The sequence below is a fragment of the Leuresthes tenuis genome, unplaced genomic scaffold (assembly GCF_036924035.1).
Source record: "Leuresthes tenuis unplaced genomic scaffold, fLeuTen1.0.hap1 SCAF_21, whole genome shotgun sequence".
In the NCBI taxonomy this organism is placed as follows: Eukaryota; Metazoa; Chordata; class Actinopteri; order Atheriniformes; family Atherinopsidae; genus Leuresthes; species Leuresthes tenuis.
Window position 1 is genome coordinate 6961152 of NW_027325375.1, and position 25178 is coordinate 6986329.

Genomic DNA, 25178 nt, shown 5'->3' on the forward strand with positions numbered 1-25178 from the left:
AGTTCACATGTATTTTAAAAGTCAAGTTTCAGCCAGATTGACAAAATACTTCATTTTTTTCTAAAATCATGTAAATGTACTGGATGTTGATGACTCATCCTGCAGTTGGAGATATATAAAAATTTTGTGTCCAGCACAATGTTTTCTCTACTTTTAAATTTCAGTTTGATCAGGCCACTGGAGCCAGCCAGTCGGAGTAGTCCTTAGCTTCTCTGGAGAGAATAGCCTCCTTAACTTGAGATTTTGGAGGAAATGTGCTAATATGCAGGGGCAAATGTAAGAAAGCAAACAGCACGAAAGCATCAGTTTGCCCCTGGGTTGTTTAATTTTTTCTGAAATAAAAATAGATGCTATACTAATTAGCTAAAAATAATAGAATGAATATAAAAGATGGATATAGCCACCCTGAAGTCCCACCCATAGAGTGTGTGCTGCCATTTTAAAGCCTTGTCAGAGGTAATGTGTGCAGGAAAGATCTGATAACTCACACAAGCTATAAGCCTATCAATCACAGGGGCCAATTCTAAACCATAACCAGCTTATTATTTCACTTTCAATTTTTTTTAATTTGCAAGATAATCACGTGTTACTGAAGAAGACTTGAAACTAGCGATTGAGATTGGCATAAACTCAATGATGTCAATCAGCTGAGGAGGAAGTGAAGTCAGAGGAGTCGCCCCTGCTGGTCATTAGAAAGACTACAGGCACTTGCACATTAGCTTCATTTGTCAAACCTGACGATCATGTCCATCTTTTGCTGCCTATTGTAAAAATAAACATGAAGTAAGTTCAGGAAATAAACCGAAAAAAGAAAAGAAAAGAAAAGAAACGAAACGTCTCATCAGGTGCATAATAAGCAACTTAGAGTTTATTTAGAGTCGATACTGTTAGGTGACATGTGAGGGCTTTCTAACATTCTCCACCAGACCAGAGGCCTCCAGTGTGCAAAAGTGACAAAATGCAGATTTAAAGGGCCGTTGTCTGAAGTCAGTGAGCTGTAAACAGCAAGTCATGGCTTTGTGTACTATTACCATAAACAAACACTTATTATTCGGGGAAGAATTTGTCATTGGTTTAAACTAGAGTTTGCATCCATTGAGATGTACGTTTCCTTTTAACATTGTTATACAGTATATACACAATACAATATAAATTAAGTAAAGATAATGTTTATACATGCTTAGATATATTTCTGAAAAACAAATAATTAAAGCTTTATACATACAGTAAGGCATAGAATATATACAGAACTAAACTAAAGGTATTAGTATCAAACATTGGTCAAATATTCACACAGCAACAAAACAAAGAATTCAAAACTGTTTATAGTATATACAAAAATACTTATGCAAACTCCCCTAAGAATATCTCAATAGAAAAAATAATAGGAATCTTGTCAGGAGGACATTACGTTACATTTAAAACATGCATTTGCCGCACAGGATTTTCAGTCCAGCGGTAGGTCTACATGTTTTGTTGCTTTTAGGGGGTAAGTGTGAATCACTAAGAAAAAGTGGTTCTTGGTGAAGGGATACTTGGTCTACTACTCATTGGTCCTCATTGTGTGGTCCCCCGCAGCGGGGGGCCTACAGTACAGTACAGTCTTGTGATCTCATAAATCTGTGAGCTCGCTGTATATCATAGTACCATTACTCGCTACACTTTGGACTCACTTTCTAAGTTGGCAATGTCCCCATTCCTCTCAGACTGCTGACTCTTCCCCTCATTGTCTAGGTTGGTTTTTGTCTCCTGGCTCTCCTGCTCAGACTCTGGCAGCCCCTGCTGGCTTAGCTTACTGGCCAACGACCAGGTCAGGGGCAAGCGGGCCCGGCTGGTCATGTCGGCAAGCTCTTTGGCACTGCAGGTGGGTGTGTCAGTTTCGTAGATTTCGTGGAAGCTGTTGTAGTCCACCTCGTAGAAGCCGTCCTCCAGTGTCAGGACGGGCGTGAAGCGGTACCCCCATTTGATCTCACTGCTGACATAGGAGCTCCTGGCCTGGCATGTCATACCTGGAGACAACATGAAGGATTACAAGTTGTAGAATAGATCTACTCTGATCCATGCTCTTGGTTACAAACAAGTTATAACTGTTTTATTTTCCCTGTTATAGGGGTGTTCATTCTATTTCAAAGACGCTTGAGTCATGCTGACTGATTTTTCTGGGGATTGGGAGCATTAAAAGTTAAGTGAATCAGATATTTACAGCTCTATTGTGCATAGGTGTACAATCGAGTATCACTGGCAATTCTCTTCAAATTCCACATTCAGCATAAGAAATATCTATTATGTGACACAAACTGGTCAAAATTTTAGGACTGCTCCTTCCTGTATGTTTGTTACATCCTTCTTACCCCACACAACCCTATTCATTCTTATTATCTGTCCCAGCCACCCTCCTTCCTTTCTCTCTCTGTACTCTATAATTTCCTGCAGAACAATCATGGTTAGGTGGAAATAATTCAACAAAATGGTCACTGATGGTGTTTCTATTTTTCCACTTGACAGCAGTTTCTCTAATGACAGTAATGTTGGTGGATTACCCGACTATTAGATGGATTGCCATGAAATTTGTGCAGACATTTGGCTGAATTGTGACAGATTTCAGACCCTCAGATCAGACTTTTCATCTCACACCATCATCAGGTTAAAACCTCTTTTTGTCTGTGGCATCTACACAGACGTAACGTTTGGGTTTGATACCTACCATCTGAATATCATAGTATAAATGATGAAACGATATTACTGACATTACTCTGACAAATGATCATAACTGCATCTCCATTAGCCTGAGCTGTACTTTGAGTTTACAGCTCCTGTGCAAACTTCAAACAGCTGTAGGAATAAAAGGTGTTGCAATCTTTAAGGATTGATTATAACAATGAATTAGAAAATGAAACATCAATGTCAGTTAGTATCGTGTTATTGTTTCAATAATCGATCTCAGCTAAAGTTGTGTTGACAGAGGATATACCTCATGAGTCTTATGTTCATCAGTTTACTTATTTACTGGGTTTAAAGGGAGAGTATGCTTTTTCACACTTTTGCACAGTTGTGGTAACAAACTGCTTCACAAACTGGTATTTTAGATGTGATTTATTTGCCAAAAACAGGCTAAACATAATGACTGGACTTAATGCTTGTTGTTGTGGTATCTTTTCATTCCTTTTTAATTCTGTTCTTTCAGGTGTGGTTGCTGGTTGGTTGGAGCCAGCTGAATTGATTGACCTGACGGCATGGTGTAAGAGAGTCAGAATTTGGGAAGCATCGCAGAGTAAAGAGCATTAATCTGTGTAATAGTGCGAGAGCTTTTAGGTATAGTCTGAAGTTTTAATTAAGTTTGTTAGACAAGTGAAGTAGTAAGAAATACACTGCTGACAAAGGGACGAGGAGACAAAGCAGGTGAAGCTGATGATGAAATGCAGTGATCCTCACTGGTGTGAAGTGCCGGCCATGGCCTCGACAACCTGGCACGACTGCTCACATACGCAGGAAAGATTCAAAGCCTCCGAGAAATGGGAGGTCATCAATATTGCATAGTCTGCTGGCCAAATGGTGTGAACACCAAGTGCTCTAAAAACAAGGATAGCGAGAACGTCAAAATCCAAATCATTGCATTGCCTGAAGAATCTCCCTCTCCAACACTGCATTGTGTGGATGACAACAGAGGAGACAGGAGTCATTCTTCCAGGAATGGAGGTGAAATTCCACTCAAGTAGTACTCCCTCTCTGTGTGAGCAAGCTGCCATGCATATTATAGCATTTACGTCAAAGAAGTGGTGTGTTCATGTACAGTTTCACAGTATTATACGCGCAACACAGAAAATTATAACAAATACAAGGTTAGTTTAAGATATGCTAACCAAAACAATATTCAGAAGCTTCTATTAACCACTAAGTGTCTTTGAAGATGGACCCTGGAAATAGGTGCTGCTATGCTGATTTGGCTTTCCCCTTGGGAGCTATTCTTCTAATAACCCATGTATATACTGGGAGAACATGCAAACTCCACACAGAAAGGCCCAAGCTTTAATTCAGCTTCTACTAACTGAGAGTGCTCTGACTGCTGTTTACTGCAGGTAAGACACTGGCTACCCAAAGCCCTCAAGCCTACTTAAAAAATGATGAAATATCCATGATACTCTGTTCTTAACAGCCAAATCAAAAGCCAACTTCAGCATCGTAAAACGCTACCCAGACACCAAGGGTTCTTCAACCCTCAGTTTACACCGCACCAAAACATGGAGTTAAACAAGCGATGTGTCTAAATGTTTTTCATGTATTAAGTTTCCAACTTTGCCTGTAAATTTCAAGAAGTAAAATTAAATACTGGCCACCATTTGGGAATTGAATACAAATGGAAAGTTTTGAACATAAATTTAATTTAAATAAATTTATCGATCAAAACACAGTTTCTTTGCTATGAGATTTGAACACAATTCCTTCACTGTTTTCCGGCAGCATTTACTTGATATTTTGACATTAATCAGGCTCAGCTGTCTGCAGCAAACAGAGTCCTCTGAAAGGCTTCAACAGCTGCTTCAAAACATGCCACTCAGCCATTATGTAACAGTTTCATTTTATTACATTCAAACTGTCAGTGGGACAAACAACTGCACACCAGTTTCTAACATGCATCGGGCATCTTAAGGACATTTCCTCTAATCTAATAATATTTACTTTTACATGCTAATTTTCCTTGCTGCTGTATGTCTAAAACATGTGTCCTGTTGGTCATCCAGATGTTGTGGTTGTCTATCTCCTTGCTGTGCAGCCTTGCCTTGCAGATTCCCCCAGCTCAGGATATCTAGATATTCTATATCTGTCAAGTATATCTTACATGAATGTTTCAGTGTATCTTGCTAATCACGAAGCCTGTCTCCTTCTGTCTGTGAGGATAAAAGCGAGTATCATCTAAGTGTGATTTACTGTAAACTTAGATTTGTTTGTATTGCCAATAGTTGTGTGCTCACTCGGTCCAAAAATATCATGTGTTATTGCTGTTGACACATGATTTAACACAAATGCATTGGCTGCATATCCATCCATTTGCTATACCCGCTTAATCCGCTGGTTGGGTTGTGGGGGGGCTGGAGCAGTCCTAGGATTCATCGGGCACACCCTGGACAGGTTGCCAGTCCATCAAAGGGCCACACAGAGACAAACAACCACACGCACGCTCACACTCACTCCTAAGGACAATTTTAGTGACACCATTTAACCTAACATGCATGTTTTTGGGGGGAGTTCCTGGAGAGAACCCATGCATACACAGGGAGAACATGCAAACTCCACGCAGAATGGCCCCAGCTGAGAGTTGAACCTGGAACTCTCTTGCTGTGAGGCAACAGTGCTAACCACCACACCACCATCGTGCAGAACCTCATATCTGATATTAATTTCAAATTTCTTGTCGACTTCTGCTAAACAGGCTTGAGTTTGTGTCACACATTTTGGGCTGTCTACAAAGCTCAAAGATCTTAAAATGATCTGACAAATGCTGCAAATGTGTTGCCAGATGACACAGGAACAAAGATTAGCACGGTAAACGGTTCTGGCTCGTCAGTGTACGATAAACTCAACTCAGGCAAGGCTTCTTTGGGGGTCTGTGATGGTTTGGTCTCAGAGTGAAGTCGTTTGTAAATTTCTTCGATGTCAGCAAACAAATGTACTGTTACAGCTGAAGTGTGGTTTACCTGCAACGGCAGCAGTGCAGGACTTAATTGTTACTACATCTGGAGAAGATCGTGAATTGTGTGAAGATTAAACTATTCACCCGAGCACAATTAGGTGAAGAAGAACACTAAACAGTGATGACAGCAGCACTTCGAGCTAACTGCTGTTACCAAATGTTATGTTGAAAATGCTATAGATTGGGCGGACTTCTTTTTTTGGAGCCAGGGGTTCAAGTTCTGGTTTTAGATTTCTTTCTAAGTGCTCTTAATGTGCTCTCTCAGGAAGTCAATGTCTTGTGAAAAGACGGAACACTTCTATAAAAGGAAATGTTTTGTGTTTCATTGCCTCAGAAAGGGATGCATTTTCCTTTGCTGTTTATTTTAAAGGATGACGTTCATTTACAATAAGCAAAGGTCAGTATATCAGTATATTGATATTTTTTACTTTTAAGGCTGCTTTTTCTTTTGTTTTTTTAGATACTCATGCATAAATCTGCTAAGTGGCTGAAGTTGAGCTACTGTTTTTTGTACAAGATAGGGTTTGTTTTGTCTTGACTCTTTTATTGTTAGTCTTGTAAGTAATATCTATGTGTTTTGCAAAGTTATTATAGATAGTATAGTCTCTATTTTTGCAAGGTCATTTTTTATTTTTTTATTTTTTTGTGCAAGAACAACCCTGAATATGTTGTTTCTTTATATCTGCGGTTGCTTGTGGCTGCTGGTGGTGGAGATAAAGTGCTCACATACAGTCCATAGGGGCGCAGCCCTTATCTTTCACACAATACAAAGGAGAATTTAACCGACTACATTAGGACCAGGAACGCTGTCTCTACATCCATGAACCATTTGGGACTCTGCAGAGTGTTCTATTCATACCTCCTCTTGGATCAGCAGGACCGAGCATAATAATCAGTTTATAGCACACTGTAGAGATGTGGGTTTTACAGTCTTTCCATCGAACGACGTGTCCATCTTTCTCTGCTCCTTGTCTTCTTTATCTGGTGTGGGGTTTGTTTGGTGAATGGAAATTAATGCAGATGCATTTGTAATCTATGTGCTTGGTCCACACAGTTGCAAATATTTGGGCTGGATGTGCTGTACTACAGAGGGACTTGGCCCCTAAAATTGATGTCACACAGGCTTCACATGCAAGCAGATGAATACATGAATTGGCTTTACATGCTGACATTGACAAAGTATTCAGGGCTGTGACTGAAGTCACTGAAGTCATTCTCTGGACAATCTTTAGTGTGCATGTGTGAAAATGACTTAGAATTAATATTCTGGGCACCGTGTCTGTACACAATTATCTTTGTGATCCATTCAGAAGTTAACATTTCATTCAGCTTTAAGAGGTGCCACAAACCAAATAATCTTGCAAAAGAATTTATCACTGATGAAAAATACAGGCAGCAGAGGACTAATAGCAGGGGAGTATTGTTAAAGCAGCCAAAAGAACACACTGTGCATCCAAGTGTGCAACAGACCCTCACAGATTGTTGGTAAATGTTTTTTGTACAATAAATCCAAATTATGAAGGTGAGTGGAGCCAGGGACTGTCTCACAAGATGGCAGATCCAGAGTCAGTTTTATGTATGACATTACTGATAAAGTGTGTGTACAATGGAAAATCGTGCTGGTTCCAGTTCAGCATTGTAAACTTTATCACTGTGATAATTGTAAATCTGGCAGCAATGGTGGCAGCAGGCATTTAATGTAGATAAATATATTTTTACTTCTACGTGTGATGGCATTGTGTGTCAAATTGACAGAAAAGAATGAAGAAGATATTAAAAACACAGTTTAAAGAGATTGCACCACTTTTGGTCATGTACCGTAATAATAAAGTGCTCTGAAAAGGAGGCAGCTTCTGTAAGAATTCAACACAATAATCACGTATTTTCTAAAATATATGGTAAAATACATGTGCTGGGGTTTTAATCCACTGAACAATTACTGTCCACAATTTTGTAATTAATTCCTAATGACAACACAAATTAACCCAGTTGTGAGTCCTCACCTGTGGCCTCCACCATCCCCTCCAGGATGACAACAATTTCCAGCTCCTCCTTGGCCAGGTGGGCCTGCGAGATCTCCCAGAAGGGGCTGTGCTGGTTTATCTCGTGGCAGATGATGAGTGGCGAGACTAGGAAAAGTCTGTCATCTCCTGTGCTGTAACCCACGTTCATGTCCGTCTGGTTCAAAGGGATGAACTCCCCCTCCTTGGTCTGCTTAGACTTGATAAGTTTGGCTCTGATTGAAGCCTCAACGATGTGCGAGTTTCGGAGGTCTCCGACTCTGAACATCAGGCACAGACGTCCATCTCTCATCGAGATGACTGCATGGGAGGAAAACACGAGTGTCTCAGCTCGCTTCTTGGGCTGCGAGATCTTAACAAACATGCAACCCACCATAAAGGCATTCACGATAGATCCCAGCACTGACTGAACTAAAAGCAGAACTATCCCCACAGGGCATTTGTCCGTGATGACTCGATATCCATAACCAATGGTGGTCTCTGTCTCAATGGAGAACAGAAAAGCTGATACAAATCCATTGAGGTTGTTGACACATGGAGTCCACTGGTTATCTGCTAAATGGTCCAGGTCACCCCGGAGGTAAGCAATAAGCCACCACATGAAGCCAAAGAAGAGCCATGTTACTGTGTACACCAACACAAAGATGAAGAGATTAAACCTCCATTTGAGATCTACCAGCGTAGTGAAAATGTCTGTCAGATAGCGGTATGTCTCTCGCACGTTCCCGTGATGGACGTTACACTTGCCATCTTTCTGGACATACCGCTGGATCTTCTTTGCTCGGTCCATTTTTGCCAGCTGTTTAGGCAGGTCCTCTCGGGCCTGCTTTGGCAACTTGGGCTTCCTAATGATGGTCGGGCTCTCCACATCATGCTCCATGGGGTTTCTCGGTGGATTCAAGCCTATAAGAGGGGAGACATGACAGAATGGAATAGAGTTGTATGACTGATTTTTTTACACAGGAACATTTCATATCACAAATTCATATCATAATGTGCATTCCCTAAGACATGCTCTGTTTCATTCAAGATTTTATGGTTGGTTTTGTAAAGTAATTTGTCAAAGCAGCATGAAAACATCCAGTTTTTCAGCCTCTTCTCAAAATTGCCGAACCCACAAAGTCATTCTTTTATATTTGCAAAGTCATCTGACAAAATCAGTAGAAATCCAGATCAAAGATAACAGCTGCGCTTTATCAATAACCTTCCAAATGTGTCATTACAAAGGTACAAAGGTTAGAGATGACATAGTTTTATTCTTCTAAGGCTGAATACAGCATAAGTCATTTATTTTTCTATATGTTATTAGACAACCAATTAGCAAAACCCTCCCCCCAGAAAAGAACAGTTGTTATTACAACCATTAATTACATATTCACCAGCACTCATTCCCATGTTGCTGTGCTGCTAAAACTATTATTTTGTAATCTTAAGACCAGAGCGACAAATGTCCCCAGCTCAGCTGTTTTTCTAAAATGAGCTTTTTCTGACCTGACCTCATTCAGAGACTCCCTCAACCACCAAAAAATGAAAGTTGCTATTAGTGCTTCATGTGCTCTGCAAGAATCTTCTATACCTGGCTGAAAAGAGTTGGAAATTGTTTTTCTTGATTTTCATCTTTCCTCTAAAAGTCATTCTTTTCCACTGACACACAATTCACACAGATGCAATGTGTGACTACTTGATGGTGGATGTGTCTCGGTGTTTAGACTTGAAGTCACAATCCGTTAAAAGAATAGTCACTCTTTGTGTGCACACAATTTAATTGACCGATACCTGCGCTACTGCGTGGAATGTTGAGCTTTTTGAGGCTAGAAAAGCAAAGCAATGAACCCACAATTTAAACTGTCATGACATCACCCAATAAAAATGAAGGAGGAAGCAGATCGTTACAGTCTGAAACATGACCTTGTAATTATGCCAAAGGGTTAGGAGGGGTTTCTGTTTATTGTCAGTTGCTGCCGCTTCTGCAGCCATCATGGTTACTAACAGACATGACAGCCTTCTCTGCAGGGAGGGGCTTTGGAAGCAGAGCTGAAGCACAGCAGAGATGGGGGGGGTTAGCAGATTGTAAAGTTCACCTTCTCGGCACGTTATGCCAAGTTTTGTTTAACAATGACTGATAAATAGCATGTAATCTGAAAAAAATCCAAGCTGAATTTTTAAGATTAGCAAACAGTTAATTTCTCATCAAAATGATTTTTCATTCACACCACATTTCTCCTTTGGTCATCCATGCTCTGCTATCAAGGTTTTATCATCTTCCCAGGAGGGCTTATTTTGAGATAAGGATAGTGGATCAGTTACTTTAGGGCTCAGGCTATTGTTTGGAGGTTTTGTCAGGGGAAAAAAAATCAATATACTGCAAGGCCAAAACAAACAACCTTGGGAGAGCCTGTCTCCATCTTTTTAGAAAACAGTTTTTCACAGCTTGAGCGTACATAACATTCTCAGAGCAGTAACGCAGCGACATTGATATCATTGAATCTGCTCTAAAAATTCTCTGCTGCAACTCGACCAAATGGGATCCAGCAGATATAAACCCAACAAAGTTACATATATCTTATTCACAGCAGAAGCAGGTGACCTCTCCACTAAGATACCTACTTCAACCTTTTCAAAGTGGCAGAACTTTCTATAACAGATGCAACGTGTTTCCAGTAAAGGCTTAAAGAGTCTTAAAGTTAACAAAAGGGTTGCTTACTCCATATGCACTGACACACTAAGCAGTTGCTTTCAGATTTGCACACTCTCTGAGCTATAAATTGGGGTGAAAGCTGCTTTAGTATGAGGGGAGTGTTGAAGGATGAATTGACAATTTGACCGACTGTGAATGTGCTCCAAGAATGAGTGGCAGCTACACAAACAAGGCATGCATGCAGATAATATCATGAACAAAGTCCCTCCTACTCCACTATTTAAACTTAAAAGCCCAGTATGCAGATTCACCACCAGTAATAAGAAACATTTTCAACCTGAATATGCAGGAAAATGCCTGAGGAGAATGTGCCATCACCCAGACTTCTGAAAGTCAACTACACTTTGTCACAGTATCAAGGCTGTTATTTTTCCTGGGAGCTCAGGAGCTCCTCGGCACCCACAGGGAGGCTGTAATCTAAGATGATCCTCTGAAAATGAATAGTAAGGGTGTCAAAGCTGACGTTTAACCGTGACCTGAACTGTGTCAGTTTCTATATTTAACTCTGTCAGTTTCATGGCAGCCAATTTTGGTGTCATACAGTTTCCTAAGCCCTTCGCAAAAAAAAATAGATATATTTTATAAAAATCTCAATCTATTCAAATGTAGAAATCACTGATAGTAACAATACATCCATGACATCCAACTTTGCAGCCTTTCATCCCATTCCTCTCTCCAACAACATCTCTTTCAAATTAGTGCAAGCTTTTCATACAGTTTCCAAAGACATTTTGTATAATACACCGCAGTACTTTGTCGAATCTGGTTTGTTGTAGCAACGATGTTTGAAAAGAAACCTCTTCACCAGGCTCAAAACACTCAGGTTCAAATGCAATTTTCATGCAACACTTTTGAAGTATGACACTATATCCCCCACCCCCTCCCTTTTTTCCTACTAATGAAACTAAAAGCTTGGGAGCATTTGTTAGTTGAAAATAGTGTGCCACAAATGGAGATTGCCCAAGTATGTGCCATTATAGAGGGTGAGAAAAGGTAAGAAACTATCCTTTTTTATACTTAGTCAAAGAACTATTGTTGTTATGATATGCTGAAATGTCCCAAATGCTTGAATATTTGAATCATGAGGCTTTGTGTGGCAGATTTTCCACTCAGTCTGTGATTGCGCATGTGTGTGGATGCTAATCTCAAAGTCCATAAGCAGGCAGGTATTTATTCATTCATTTATTTAGATTAATGACATAGAGCTCTTTGCTTGCTATTCTAACATCATTACACAATGACAGTAAACGAGTTAAGAAAACACAACTGCTGAAAATACAACCACAATTCTTTAAAGACTTTCTTTAAATGCGTTGCTGCCATTGATTTCAAGATGAGCCAATATTTCATCATTTAACAGTAAAATGTCTCACTTTCAACAGTTGATGTTTTCTTTGTTCTATTGTGATAGAATGTTGGTTTATGTGAGAGAATTTTTATTTACAATTTACACGGTGTCCTTTTTTGGAAATGGGGTTGCTAAAGAGCAGCAATCAGTAGCAAGCTAGAAAGAAATAAAAGTAGTAAGTTTAATCAAACTGAATAAATCTACTATCAAGTAAAATCAGAGAAGGAAAACTGATAAAAGATAAATGCATGCTGAAAGTCTACTCTCAAGACAAATGACAGAAATGTCAGATGTTTGAAAGCATCACCTCCAAACATCTCCAATATTACATTTATGTAACTAAAATTACTATATTGAGTGCTGGAGCTTATATTGCTGTCAAGAGCTGATTTACACCATTATGCTGTGCTGCTCTGATCATGTTTATTGTGTGCGTGGAGATGATCTGGAGGTCGCAGAGGTAAAAATAAAGAGCAGAATTATAGTGTGAATCATCCTTAGTGGCTGTCACATCAAGAGTTTCCCACCCGCTGTGCTGTGTACTGACCTGAGATCAGAGCAGATTTCCTCTACTCTGCACATCTTAGCCTGTAAGCCACCATCAGTGTTTCTACCACTGGAACAAATGGTTGTGTTGAAGCCGTTCTTGCTCTCCATTCACGGGGGAATATTATGAGCTTGAGCAGCACTGGTTTCCATGGCAACACAGCTCTGTCTACCAAGTGCTCACAATATAGCAGGAATGTACTGGATGAGGCCCTAACGTTGGATAACATTTGTCTGTTTCATCTTGTTTCAGCGGGCTTAAAGAAGAACAATGTACGGGATCTGCTTTGTGCATAGAGCTGCCATTCATCTAACATCTGTGCTTTTTTTGTCATACTGAATATCTGAATAAAAACATAATAACACAGGCTTGTTCGGAGGATGTTTGTTGTAATGGTACAGAAAAGTAGAGGCACAGTATAAGCTGCTCTGTTGCCGCAAACTCTTAGAGGATGAAGGGACGAAGTTAGCTAAGTGGATCTTCATGTAATAACAAAGCACTATTAATACACGAATATTAAAGATATGCCTCTTAACAAGATAAAAACATGACCTGCCCATCTCTGTCTAGTTTTCTTCATTGGATGGTTATGTTAGCTTCAGGCTAGCATACACTACTGCTTGATGTCATGTGCCTGAAGATTTTTGACAATGTGCAAAAACTACTGGTCCACCTCTGAATGAAATAAATGTGCCAGTGTATGTCATTGTTTGAGACATTTTTTTATGATTTATTGGATTGGACAGGTTGCTTCACAAAACAAAATATGGGCAAGGTAAGAGTATGACCACTTCTCTGGGTGCCACCGCACCACTGGCTATCAGGCCTAAAATACACACATTTTTGTCAGTTCAGCTTTCACTATGAGCTTTCAGTTCCAGCTCCATCCTTTTTCCCAGACATGGTTACCTTGTGCTCCAGGAAAATGGTAACACACTCAAAGATTCAAAATGCAGCTCACAAACAGAAGAAAGGATAATTTTTTATTGTTTTTGTTCAGTCTTACTTCCCTAAAGGCTGTGACACACGAAGCTGACTGTTGGCTGGCGGGAACATCTGTGAATGTCAGTGAGCATCTAATGCCTTTCTTTGTTTGGTATGTCCCCCTTCACAGGCAATGTTGCTGACTGACTGCTAAGCATAAAGAATGAGCTCTAACAGTTACCGTGATCCTAACATGTTTGTGTTACTTTTCGATGAAGGAAACGTAAATGCTTAAAAATGCATAAATTTGCAAAAACTATTCATACGATGTGTTAGTTTGAATTGAAATACAGGTTCTGGAGTAGTATAAACACATTAAAACAGGCCTGAGTTAGAACAGTCTTTCTTATATTAAATATCAAAATTACATTGTACAAATTCTGCTTTCTCTGCATTTTTTTCCACACAGTCTCCCTTCTGTAGTGTTGTGTTCTCTTTCACACATGTAGATTGAATGTCTTACTGTATTTGTGGAGAGGCAGGTAAAAAGGACATACAAGAGGGGACCTTTTGTCGCTGCCAGTACTGACGTCAGGGAAATATATTCGTCACTTTGAAAAAGAAAAAGGACAAATGCAATGATTTGGATATCAACCATTTCCTAAGTGTCATTAACTCCATTGTTTCACTCAATTTGCTCAAACTTCAAAGCCCATCAAGCCCAAAACTGATTTGCATTTATAAATGAGTTCTAGAATGGTACCACACTAGTGGCAACGTCCTGCAGTTGCTCTGGACATATTTTGAATTTCTTTTGATTTTTTTAAAGATTTGTCTATGCTGGTTTGGATGCTGAGCAGCTAGAATGATTTCTATCCATCCCAATGTGAAAGTTGTGGTAGCAGTGGACTGAGCTTTTCAAAGCCAAATGAATGCTTGGACTCCAAATTCAGATGAGTTGAGAAGATGTTGAGGCTGCAGAGCAGGAACTAAATTGAGAGTAAGGAGGAAGAAGTTTGAATAATTTCTTTCCTTGATCATCATGGGAAATGTGAAATCACTGGCAGTTAAATGGACAAGCTTGAAGTCCTTATGAATATACAGGCAGACTCCAGACAGTGGTAACAGTAAAGTTAGAGGGATGGTAGTGCTAGTAAACAACAGTGTAATCCTTTGGCATATCACAGAAAAGAGCAGGTCTGCACTAGGGCTGAACGATATGAAAAAAATAATCTAATTGCTGTGATTTAATAAGTGATTTTTTTTTTTACTTTTGTCATTTTCAACAAATATAGAGATTATATATTTATGTTATAGTAAACAATCTTATGTACAATAAACAAACACCCTTACACCTTTTGATAAAATAAGATGAAGTATGACCATATTTTATATTGTTTTAACTCTCAGTAGTGATAATTTCTTTAAACTTTCTCTAAAACTTCTTTAGAAATAAAATTGTTTCTATTGGAAAGAAGATTAATGGAATCCTTCCCACTATTATCACTAATGTATCATCAAGTACAGCAGCTTTAGAAGTATCTTTAGAAACTAATTTGTATTAAGACTTTTTTTTTTGTCCAGTTGAACTATCTGAGCTAACAACAGCAGTAGTCTCTTCTAAACCATCAACTTGCTTTTTAGACCCAATCCCAACCAGACTGTTCAAGGTTTTCCCCTTAATCAACACTTCCATATTGGATTTGATCAATCGGTCTTTGTTGACAGGACATATACCCAAGACTTTTAAGGTTGCTGTAATTAAATCTTTACTTAAAAAAAACTACTCTTGGTCCTGGAGTGTTTGCTAATTATCGACCTATATCCAATCTCCCTTTTATGTCTTAAGCTCTTGAGAAACTTGTTGCAGCTGAACTTTGTGATAATTTACACAGAAATAATCAGTTTGAAGAGTTTCAGTCAGGATTCAGAGTGCATCATAGCACAGAAACAGCACTGGTGAAAGTTACCAATGATCTCCTCTTAGCCTCTGATAGTGGACTTGTGTCTATGCTTGTCATGTTGGATCTCAGTGCTGCATTTGATATGATTGAGTTCCGCAGAGTTCTGTGCTTGGACCGATTGTTTTCACTTTATACAAGCTTCCATTAAGTAATTTAATTAGACAGCATGGCATACATTTCAATTGCTATGTTGATGATACTCAGCTATACTTATCTATGAATCATATTAAACCAATCAGTTGGTTAGACTACAAGCATTTCTTAAAGGCATAAAGAGCTGGATGACTCAGAATTTTCTGCTCTTGAATTCAGTCAAAGCTGAAGTTTTTGCCGCAGTGAAAAACTGTCCAGTTATATACTTACTCTAGATGGCATTTCCTTGGCCTCTCGTACTACAGTGAGAAACCTTGGAGTTATTTTGTCCAGAATCTATCCTTTGACGCACATATAAAACAGGTTTCTAGGACTGCCTTCTTTCACCTTCGTAATATTGTTAAAATCAGGAACATCCTGTCTCAGAGTGATACAGAAAAAGTGCTCCATGCATTTGTTACTTCAAGATTGGACTACTGTAATTCTTTATTATTGAGCTGTCCCACAAATTCTCTGAAAAGCCTCCAGCTGATCCAAAATGCTGCAGCCAGAGTTCTGATGAGAACAAACAGAAGATATCATATTTCTCCAGTTTTAGCTTATTTACAATGGCTCCATGTTAAATTCAGAATGGAATTTAAAATGTTTCTTCTCACATATAAATCTCTTACTGACAGAGCTCCATCATATCTTAAATATCTCATAGTGTAATATGTTCCCAAAAGAGCACTTCGCTCTCAGACTGCAGGTTTACTTGTGGTTCCTTGAGTTTCTAAAAGTAAAATGGGAAGCAGAGCCTTCAGTTATCAGGGAAACCAGCTGCCAGTATATGTTTGGGATGCAGACATCCTGCTCTACCTTTAAGATAAGGCTTAAAACTTTCCTTTTTGACAAAGCTTATAGTTAGGGGCGGCTCAGGTGACCCTGAAACCTCCCATAGTTATACTGCTATAGGCCTAAACTGCTGGGAGACCTCCCATAATAAACCTTTCCTCCCTCTGTTCTCTCTTTTCTCTATGTACATATAACATTATTGTTGTCATTAACCTGTGTTTCTCTTTGTGAGCAGGTCTCTGATGTTACGGTGTTTGTTGTCCCCTCTTTCCTGTCCTCTCAAACCCCAGCTGGTCAAGGCGGATGACAGCCCTGCCTGAGTCTGGTTCCTCAGGACAGGGGATTGGATCGAAGCGAAGTTTCAGTGCAATCTGCTGGTTTCACTAGCTCTGCAATTTTTTTTTTAATTGACTTTGTATGTGTAAATTGGACTAGTCTGGAATTAATTAATTGGTTTTGATTGGATTACAATTGGATTACAATGACTTGGATTCTATTTGGCTTGAATTTGATTGTATCTTGAAGTGCCTTGAGATGACATTTGTTGTAATTGCAATTTATACATAAAATTCAAATGAATTGAAATTCTGATCAATCATATCCATCATTTTGACAGAGAATGTTCCACAGTATCTGCAGTGTAACAAACTACATAACACACATTTTACTATAACACTAACCTTAGACTTACCCTAACCTTAAACAAACGTAACATGTCCTGACTCCAACTTAACCCTAACCCTCAAATCTTTCAAACTGGGAATGAGAAATAATTAACCAATGTTAGCAGGACCCTGGAAACCTTTTCTCTTCTGAACCCTTTTTCCATTGCTGACAACAAAATGGACCTTCAACCAACTCTCACTCAAAACTCATCACATACTGATACTTAGCAGCCCAACATGCAGGCTTCCCCTAAAATGCCATTTTTGCACACTCATAATCCAGCTAAGAACCGTGGCTGCAAATTCAAATCACCTCTTTATTATAGTTGCATATTTCACCCTAAGCATATAAAGAAAATTCAAATAAATTCACATCAAGTGATTATAATTTATTACAATTGTAGCTTACACTTAAATCTATGTAACAGTAACATCTAGCTATCTTAATCTTTTATTCTAATGATTACACCAGAAAAGTTCTGAATCGGTCCAAGCTGTAGAGGTTTATCAACAGTTTGTCACACAACACTAACTACACCGCTTTCTCCTCGAAAGCATTTAAACAGCTCCTCATTAGGTTACTATCAGAATCACCAGAGGTTACTGTAGACAACATCTGGCTGTACAAGTGTAACTAAGCTAGAAAACACATTTGACCTACAGCAAAGTGCGGTGCATTCAGACTTAATGTGTGGGACGATCCTCGGCTCAGAGTGATGACATGTCTGAACGTGTCAGTGGATAAACATTTTATATATCGTTCATTTTAATGTTGTTCATTATCTCTGCTGTGTGTGGTGGGGTGGTGGGTTTAGACTATAGGGAGGTTTATCCAGATGTGGCTGAAACCAAGCAGAGGCCGCATGGGAAGGCATTCTATTTTAAGGCATTAAACAGCTGAGCACAGGCGCTATAGACGTCATATAAAAAACGATTCTCAGTGTTTCTGGGCTGACTGCGTTTTGTCTGAACTGACCCTTCAACAGGATAAGAAAATAAATCAGGTCCATTACCTCAGAGTAATTTATTGAGTCTACAGTAACCATGAGAAAGTCATTTGTTTAGAGCACAAGCTTATGTTTCTTATTTAATTACTGATAGACTTTGATATGTATCCTGTATGTAGAGGGTTGTATGGAGGGTCTCGCAGTGATTTAAAGAGCTCGGCATTGGTGAAAAATTAGCCTGAAGCTGTGAAAGTGAGACGGACTAAAATAGCTCTTTCAAAAGGGAGGGAGGCATGTTCCTCCAGTCCCAGCGGAAAATACACCCTTGCAGCCATCATACTCAATTTTCCCCCAAACAAATTCTCTCTGCTGTCATTAACAGAAGCTTCAGGTAAACCCAAACCACTGCCGTTAGTTTGTGATTAGAGAAACACAATCAAACTCAATAGGAAAACCGAAACAGGTGGAACTATGGAATCATTTTACCAGCCTAAATATTGTTTTACCACCACAAATCAAGCTTCTGAGAAAGAACAACAGCTTCAGGTGACAGACTTAAGTGGTTAACAAAGCAGATGATAGACAGTGTTGGTCAGTTAGGGCAACACCTTAATCCAACAGTTATGTTTTATTAAAAAGGAGAACCGTAAGTTCTTACAACACTGCATACTAAAATATAGACACATTTCCATTACATTACATCCCACATATTTCAGAATTTGATATTCATATAGTGACACACTGGAGATCGGATCACACTCCTGTTGATGATTACACAACAAAAAGAAGCAGTTAGCTACAGCCTTTGAACTGAAAATTAACCTCCAGCTTTCTAAAGCCATGTTATCTCTGTTTTGTGACGGCTGTGTTTGTGTTAGCTGGTTGCGCAGTTGTGAAGACAATTGTGAATTGTAGGACCGCATGAATAAATGATGCTTGAATCATCGCTAAAGTCAACACGAATAAACAGAGTGAAGCTGAAAAGATGGAAAACCAAGTAAGATTTTTTTCCAAACATATTTCGCACTTCTTTACCTGTGAAGGACTTAATAATCAGTCCCACAAACTGACAATTTCATCACATGCGAGTCCAGTTTTCAGACCATTTCTCTAAATACCGGACACATAGGCTATATGATGAGAAGAAAAGAACAAATACTTCTTTGACTTTTGATATCAAGTCTTTTCAGTTGTGGCTCTTTCAGCTGCTTGAGCAGCAGTATGAATGTCTGAGAGAGACCAAGTTTAAATAATTTATTAAACGGGTTTATGTCACGACCTGTCATGACAGAGGCCCGATGAGATGTAATATTCGACCTAAACAGTGATTTACTTCTGTGAATGTATAGGTGACCATAATCCGGAATTGGTCCACTTAACAGCAGCTTCAGCCTGTGTTAGAAAATAACTTTGTTTTTAGGACTAAACGCGCAGGTTTGACAAACTCGCCGGTTTTAACTGAACTGGCGCCTGTGATACGTTTAGGCAAAGTGTCCCTCAGCATAAACGCAGGGTTTTATTACGGAGCAGGATGAGATGAATTATTTTTTGCTTGGATCAGGTACATCCGCAGGAAACGAGAGCAAACTGCCAGACTGGAGATTTACCGTTGCCATGGAGACGGTGTAGGTGATCCGGATAATAATGATAAAAATAATATAATAAAAGCCTCTTTTTGTTTATTTTCTGCCTGTATGTGCAGCAGCGTGGCTCGTTTATTAGCCTCATCCGTGTCCCGTGGTGGTGTGAGGCCGCGGGCCTGCAGGATTTCACTGCCTGGAACATTTTCTCCAACACCTTCCAGTTTCTTCCATCCCACAGGCTGCTTTTTCCTCATGTCACGGGAGAAAATCCACCCGGATCCTCAACAGTTGGACTCACACTCCCATCTAGACGCGTCTTTTTTCTTGTCCTTCTGCCTGCTGATGGCTGTCTTAATTAATCTCCGATTTTGCCGTGCACTGTTATGTAACTATCAACCCCCACCGTCCCCATGTAAGAGATGATTACATTTAAAAGGCAATCATAAGCATCGCTGTCGGGAGCAGCGCGCGGAAGGTCCTTACCTCGCGCAGCAGGTCAGCGATCACTCCGACGGTCATTTTAAGTCGTTTTTTACTCCCATGAAAAGTCACCGCTGTTGCTGTAGTTTCTTTTCACCAAAACGCTTTCTGGGAGCCAACTGGAGAGAAGAGCCACTAATTCCCCCCTTTTTCCTCCATCCATCCAGAAAAGACGACCGTCAGCCTCCACCCCTCTGCTGGGAGAGAGACATAGGTGGGCACTGAGGGAGAGAGAGAGAGAGAGAGGGGAAGAGGAAGACTGAGGAGAGAGAGCGAGAGGCGGAGAAACGTGTGGGTGTATCATACTGCTTACACCTTGCTGCATGTTGAACATACAGTACACACAATAACGTCAGCGTGTGTTTGGGCGTTAAACTGTTGCTGTAGTTGTGGCTGTTTAATAAAACCTTTTTAAGTTACATATACTACAAATATGGCCTTTAAGTGCAGATTCTTAACGTTAATTTAAGGGATATTGACATCCAAATTGGAGTGAGAGTGGAGGATGAACTAGTTTAGTCACTTTCCAAATATTTACAGTCTTACAGTTGTGGAGGAAAAAAAGGTGACGCTTCCCTTGATTTTTAGGTCTAAAATGTCGGGAAATCCCAAATTATCAGCCCTCCACCACTGTGCTTGACGACTGCCATATTCTTTTTCCTGCAGTAACTGACATTTGGCTGAACTTGCTGGGATGTCCACTCTTTATAAGTTTGATAACTCTCTTGAATGTTTCCCACCCCTAGATATTCTCTCTCACTGCAGACTGATGGACTCAAAATAGGTTGGAAACAGCCTTATAACCTTTCCTGGAGGTTTTGACACAAATGTTGTCTATCCTAAACTTTTACTCCAATTTGGATGTTAATATACTTCACTTAAAGCTGAGAGACTGCACTTTATATCGATACGTTTTGGTAAACAGCTAATATTACAAGGCATTTCTAATGGCTGGTAAAGATGTTCACGGTACCTGTCTACATCTCAGTGTTGCATCCATACAGTATCTGAATTCATTGCCATTCTATTCTATTTCTCTTTCCTTGTAAGGTGTTTTTACTCAACTTATCAACCCATTAATTGAGCTGTCAGAAGGTAGAATACTGTAGTAGGACATACAGGGCAGCTCCAAAAACCTGGATATTCCAGAGGCCAGTAATAGTCACCAGAACCCAAGGAGATCAGCTACAGCTAAATACCTCCAGAGGTTTAGCAAGATCAGTGACAGTCCTAAAATCCATCCATAAATGTCCACCCTTCCAGGGATCAGATTGCCAGCTATCTTAAGACTCCCCTAAAGAGATGATAACTCCTCATATTACATCACGGATGCTACTCAAAGTCCAACCCACTGAGGCTCTATGAACAGAGGAAAGATGTGGGGGAGAATAGTGAGTGTCAAGGTACAGCAGAGTGTACATCAGGAACATGTTAGTCAAGAGTTAGTAATGAGAGAGTGCCACAGGCAATAGAATACAGAAGGTGATGATGAGGTATGTATGTATCACTGGCAGATTGACAAAATGACTGACATCAAGAACTCCTACTAATGCCAAAACAAGATCAGCCTTCAAAACATCCCAGATGACCTGATCATTGCAGTACAAAAACAAGCCTTAGGCAGATCTCTAAAGGCAGGGGTCAGGACCCAAGATGCACAACTGCTACTATTTCTACAGAAAACCAGGTATGAGTTAATTCTAATTTACTCTGTTTACTGTGTTTAATTTACTGTGTTTCATAACATGTTCATATGAGTGGGTTTAATTATTTTTATTGTAGTTGTGGCTTTATGCATGATTTTTCACAGATCTTTCCTGTATTTGTACAGTGCTGTAGTCATGACAGTATCAGTTAAAGCGAATCAGCATCTATAACAGCTTCTCTGTGTGTCTTGCTTTGATAATGAGCAAGTTGGAAAAGCTTCAAGCTGTTGGAACCTATCAAATTGCCATCACAAAAGTGTTTTGCTTGTATAGTTGGAGTATTAAAATACCTGTCAAACACGTTCACCAAGTGTTTGCTGTTATTGCATTAGCATGGCAACAGCACCTAAGTTGCAAGCTTATTCATCCAGCATGCATGTCTGCCTGCATGTGCATTGAATGGCAACACACAACCTGATTTATGCACATGTGCAGATCAGATTGTGGGTTGCCAGGTTGTGTTAACAGAAGGGTTGACATTGTATGTAGCATGTGAATTAATTTCCTAAAACTGTTTAACATGATCTTCATTGGGGTGGCACTCACTTCATGCATGGTTGTAAGGCTACTGTTCTCAGTCAATTTCTTTATGATGGTAAATGGTTGATGAACAGTGTGACCCCTAAAAAACATGATGCTCCTGTTTTTAAGTCTCAAGATATTTGGTATAATAAATTTCTGTAAGATGTTATCAGTCAGTCACATCATTGTGGAGAAATTTTGGGCGACTCTTCTTTTCAGTGTTGCTTCAGCTGACGTAGGTTTAAAGACATTTCTTCAGCCTTCTTAAGCTCCTAGTCTTTAGCCCATCCCATTTACTTAATGCAAGCTTCTTCCTCTTCTGGCTTCTCCGTCCCGCTGCTTGTGACCCAGAAATCCTTCACAGCTAAATGTTTTGCACCTGGAGGTGAGAAGGTCGAGGATACACAGCATAGGACAACCCGGTGTAACCTTTGAGTCCACAATATCTGAAGGGGGTGAGGCATGTTAACCCTCCACTTTGAACTGAATTAAAAGTAAATATCTACTTTGTCACACTCAAATGTAATTTGACAGAAATAATTAATTTAAGTGGTAGGCTGCACCTAAACATCTATTTGATAATGTTATTGTACTACATGCCATATTTGAATGTTGACTGAAGTTAGAATGTCTAATTTTGTTAAATGTGTGTCACCTTTCCTCCTCTGCTTGCTACCCTGGTGGGAGAGACTAAGACACAAATAGAGGAGTGGAGTGGAAGAATCGAGTATGGGAAATTTGGGACATAAGATAAGGGGATGGTCCTGTTGATGACCCAGTTTGAACAAAGTTTTAGCTGTCAGACAGATGACCTCACATTTGACTCTAGAATACTTTGGTATACAGAGGAGTTCCTGCTGGACTCAATGACTGCAAGGTGTTCTAGGTCCCGTGGCTGCAAAACAAGCCCAAATCATCAGCCCTCCACCACCGTGCTTGAGAGTTGGTATGATGTGTTTGTGCTGATATGCTGTTTTTGGTTTTCTCCAAACATGCTGCTGTGCATTATGACCAAACCTCTCCACTTTGGTCTGGTCTGGCCAATCTGTCTGACATTTTGTTCCAGAAGTCTTGTGCTTTGTTCAGATGTAACTTTACAACCTAAGCTGTGCTGCCATGTTCTTTTTAGAGAGAGCAAGCTTTACTCTGCCCCCCTTCCAAACAAGCCATACTTGTTTAGTCTTTTTCTAATTGTACTGTCATGAACTTTAACATTTAACATGCTAAGTGAGACCTGTAGAGTCTGAGATGTAGCTCATGGGTTTTTAGAAGTTTCTCTGAGAATTACACGGTCTGACCTTGGGGTGAACTTTCTGGGATGTCTACTCCTGGGAAGATTGTCAACTGTCTAATTGTCTTCCACTTGTGAATAATCTTTCTGTCTGTAGAATGCTGGACTCCAAATGGTTTAGAAATGGCCTTTCAACCCCTCTCTGACTAATGGGCAGCAACAATTGCTTCTCTAAGATCATTGCTGATGTCTTTCCTCCTTGGCATTATGTTAAAATGCACCTGAATGCTCCAGTACCTGGCTGCTACTTACCCTAATTTTTTAAGGGTTGCATGTTGGCTTTTTGTTAAATGAATGACACAATATAATATGTTGTTGACATATAATGTCGTTGTTCATTCAAGGTTGTACAAACCAAGTTCTATGACTTATTAGATCATTTTTTGTATTGTGCCCGATACTTAAAACCTTAGATTTGAAAACAAGGGTATTTTCTTTGTCAAATGACAGTCAATACATGATTCTCAAGATCAATGTTTAAGGCAGTAACTATTTGTTACACAAAATTGTTTCAATTTTTTGGGTGTTCAACAGAAGCATGAGTTAATTTAATATTTTCACACTATTATACACTAATAAAAAAGAGCACATTAGGCAAAGTCTCTCAGAAGTGAAGATGGGCAGAGGTTCAGTCACCTGCAAAAAACTGTTGGTAAAATGTGGAGCAATTTCAGAATAATGTTCCTTAACATGAACTTGTAAAGCCTTTTAATATTCCATCATTTACTGAACATAATATCTTCAAAAGATTCAGGGACTCTAGAAACATATCTGTGTGCAAGAGACATTGCTGAAAATCCATACTACATACCTGTGATCTTCAGGTCTTTATTGATTTTTCTCATTTTGAACACAAAACAATAACAGACAGTAAAACAGACACCATACACGTACACGTTTACATATAAAGGTCATTAAAGTTATATTATTTTATATATCACAGAATTAAAGATAGTCAGACAAAGAAAAAAAGTAAATAAAATAAAATAAAACAAACCTAAACAAAGAAAGGAATAATAAGAAATGATAATGATAAAAATTAATAAACAAATAAATAAGATAAAATTATAATAAAAATAAAAATCCTTTCCTTCTATTTGGGGTTAAGAGCACTTCCAAAACTTGCCATCAGACTATGTTTTTATGGTTAAAATAATCAATAAAGGGCTGCCAGATTCTATAGAACTTTCTTTCTTGATTTTTCAGTAAGAATCTGATTTTCTCCAGCTCTAAATGTCTCATAACATCTGTCATAAGATTTGAATAAGTTGGGGCTGCCTTTTGTTTCCAGTTAAGTAATATCAATCTTCGTGCAAGTAGGCTGACAAACAAAAGCATAATATGTTCCATGTTGTTTTTCATCATACTTGAATCAACAATTAATTAATTCATTAACAATGTTAATAGGTCTATGTAAAATATTTGATAGAGCCTGAAAGATATTGTTTCAGTAGTTTGATAGTTTCAGGCAACTCCACAATATATGACCCAGTGTTTCTGGTCCGAGTCCACATCTGTCACACGAAGGATCTACTGAGGGAAATATTTTATGAAGCTTTTGTTTTGACCAATGTAAGCAGTGCATTATTTTGAATTGCAGGAGGCCCTGTCTTGCACATATTGAAGAGCTATGAGTTTGTGCTCGGGCTGTCTGCAATTGTTCTTCTGTGACTTTCCTGCTTCGGTTGTCCTGCGCTTCCAGAAATGTTTAACTGTGAACACAGTTCACTGTGCCATCCACAAAACCAGGTTAAAGCTCCATCATGCAAAGAAGAAGCCATATATGAACATGACCCGAGAACGGTGTCATCTCCTCTGGGCCGAAGCTCATCTAAAATGGACGGAGAAGTGGAAAACTGTTGTGTG

The 25178-nt window shown here is 39.3% G+C and overlaps 1 protein-coding gene across 1 annotated transcript; it reads right to left on the reverse strand.

Moving 5' to 3' along the window:
* Positions 1 to 840: 840 nt before the first annotated feature.
* Positions 841 to 20061, reverse strand: LOC140280388 (G protein-activated inward rectifier potassium channel 2-like). The gene is made up of 3 exons (XM_072375690.1): positions 19797 to 20061; positions 7693 to 8613; positions 841 to 2009 (listed from the first exon to the last, which is right to left on the reverse strand). Exons 2-3 carry the CDS (start codon positions 8588 to 8590, stop codon positions 1657 to 1659), a joined length of 1251 nt encoding a protein of 416 aa, XP_072231791.1. The 5' UTR covers positions 8591 to 8613; positions 19797 to 20061; the 3' UTR covers positions 841 to 1656.
* Positions 20062 to 25178: the final 5117 nt, after the last annotated feature.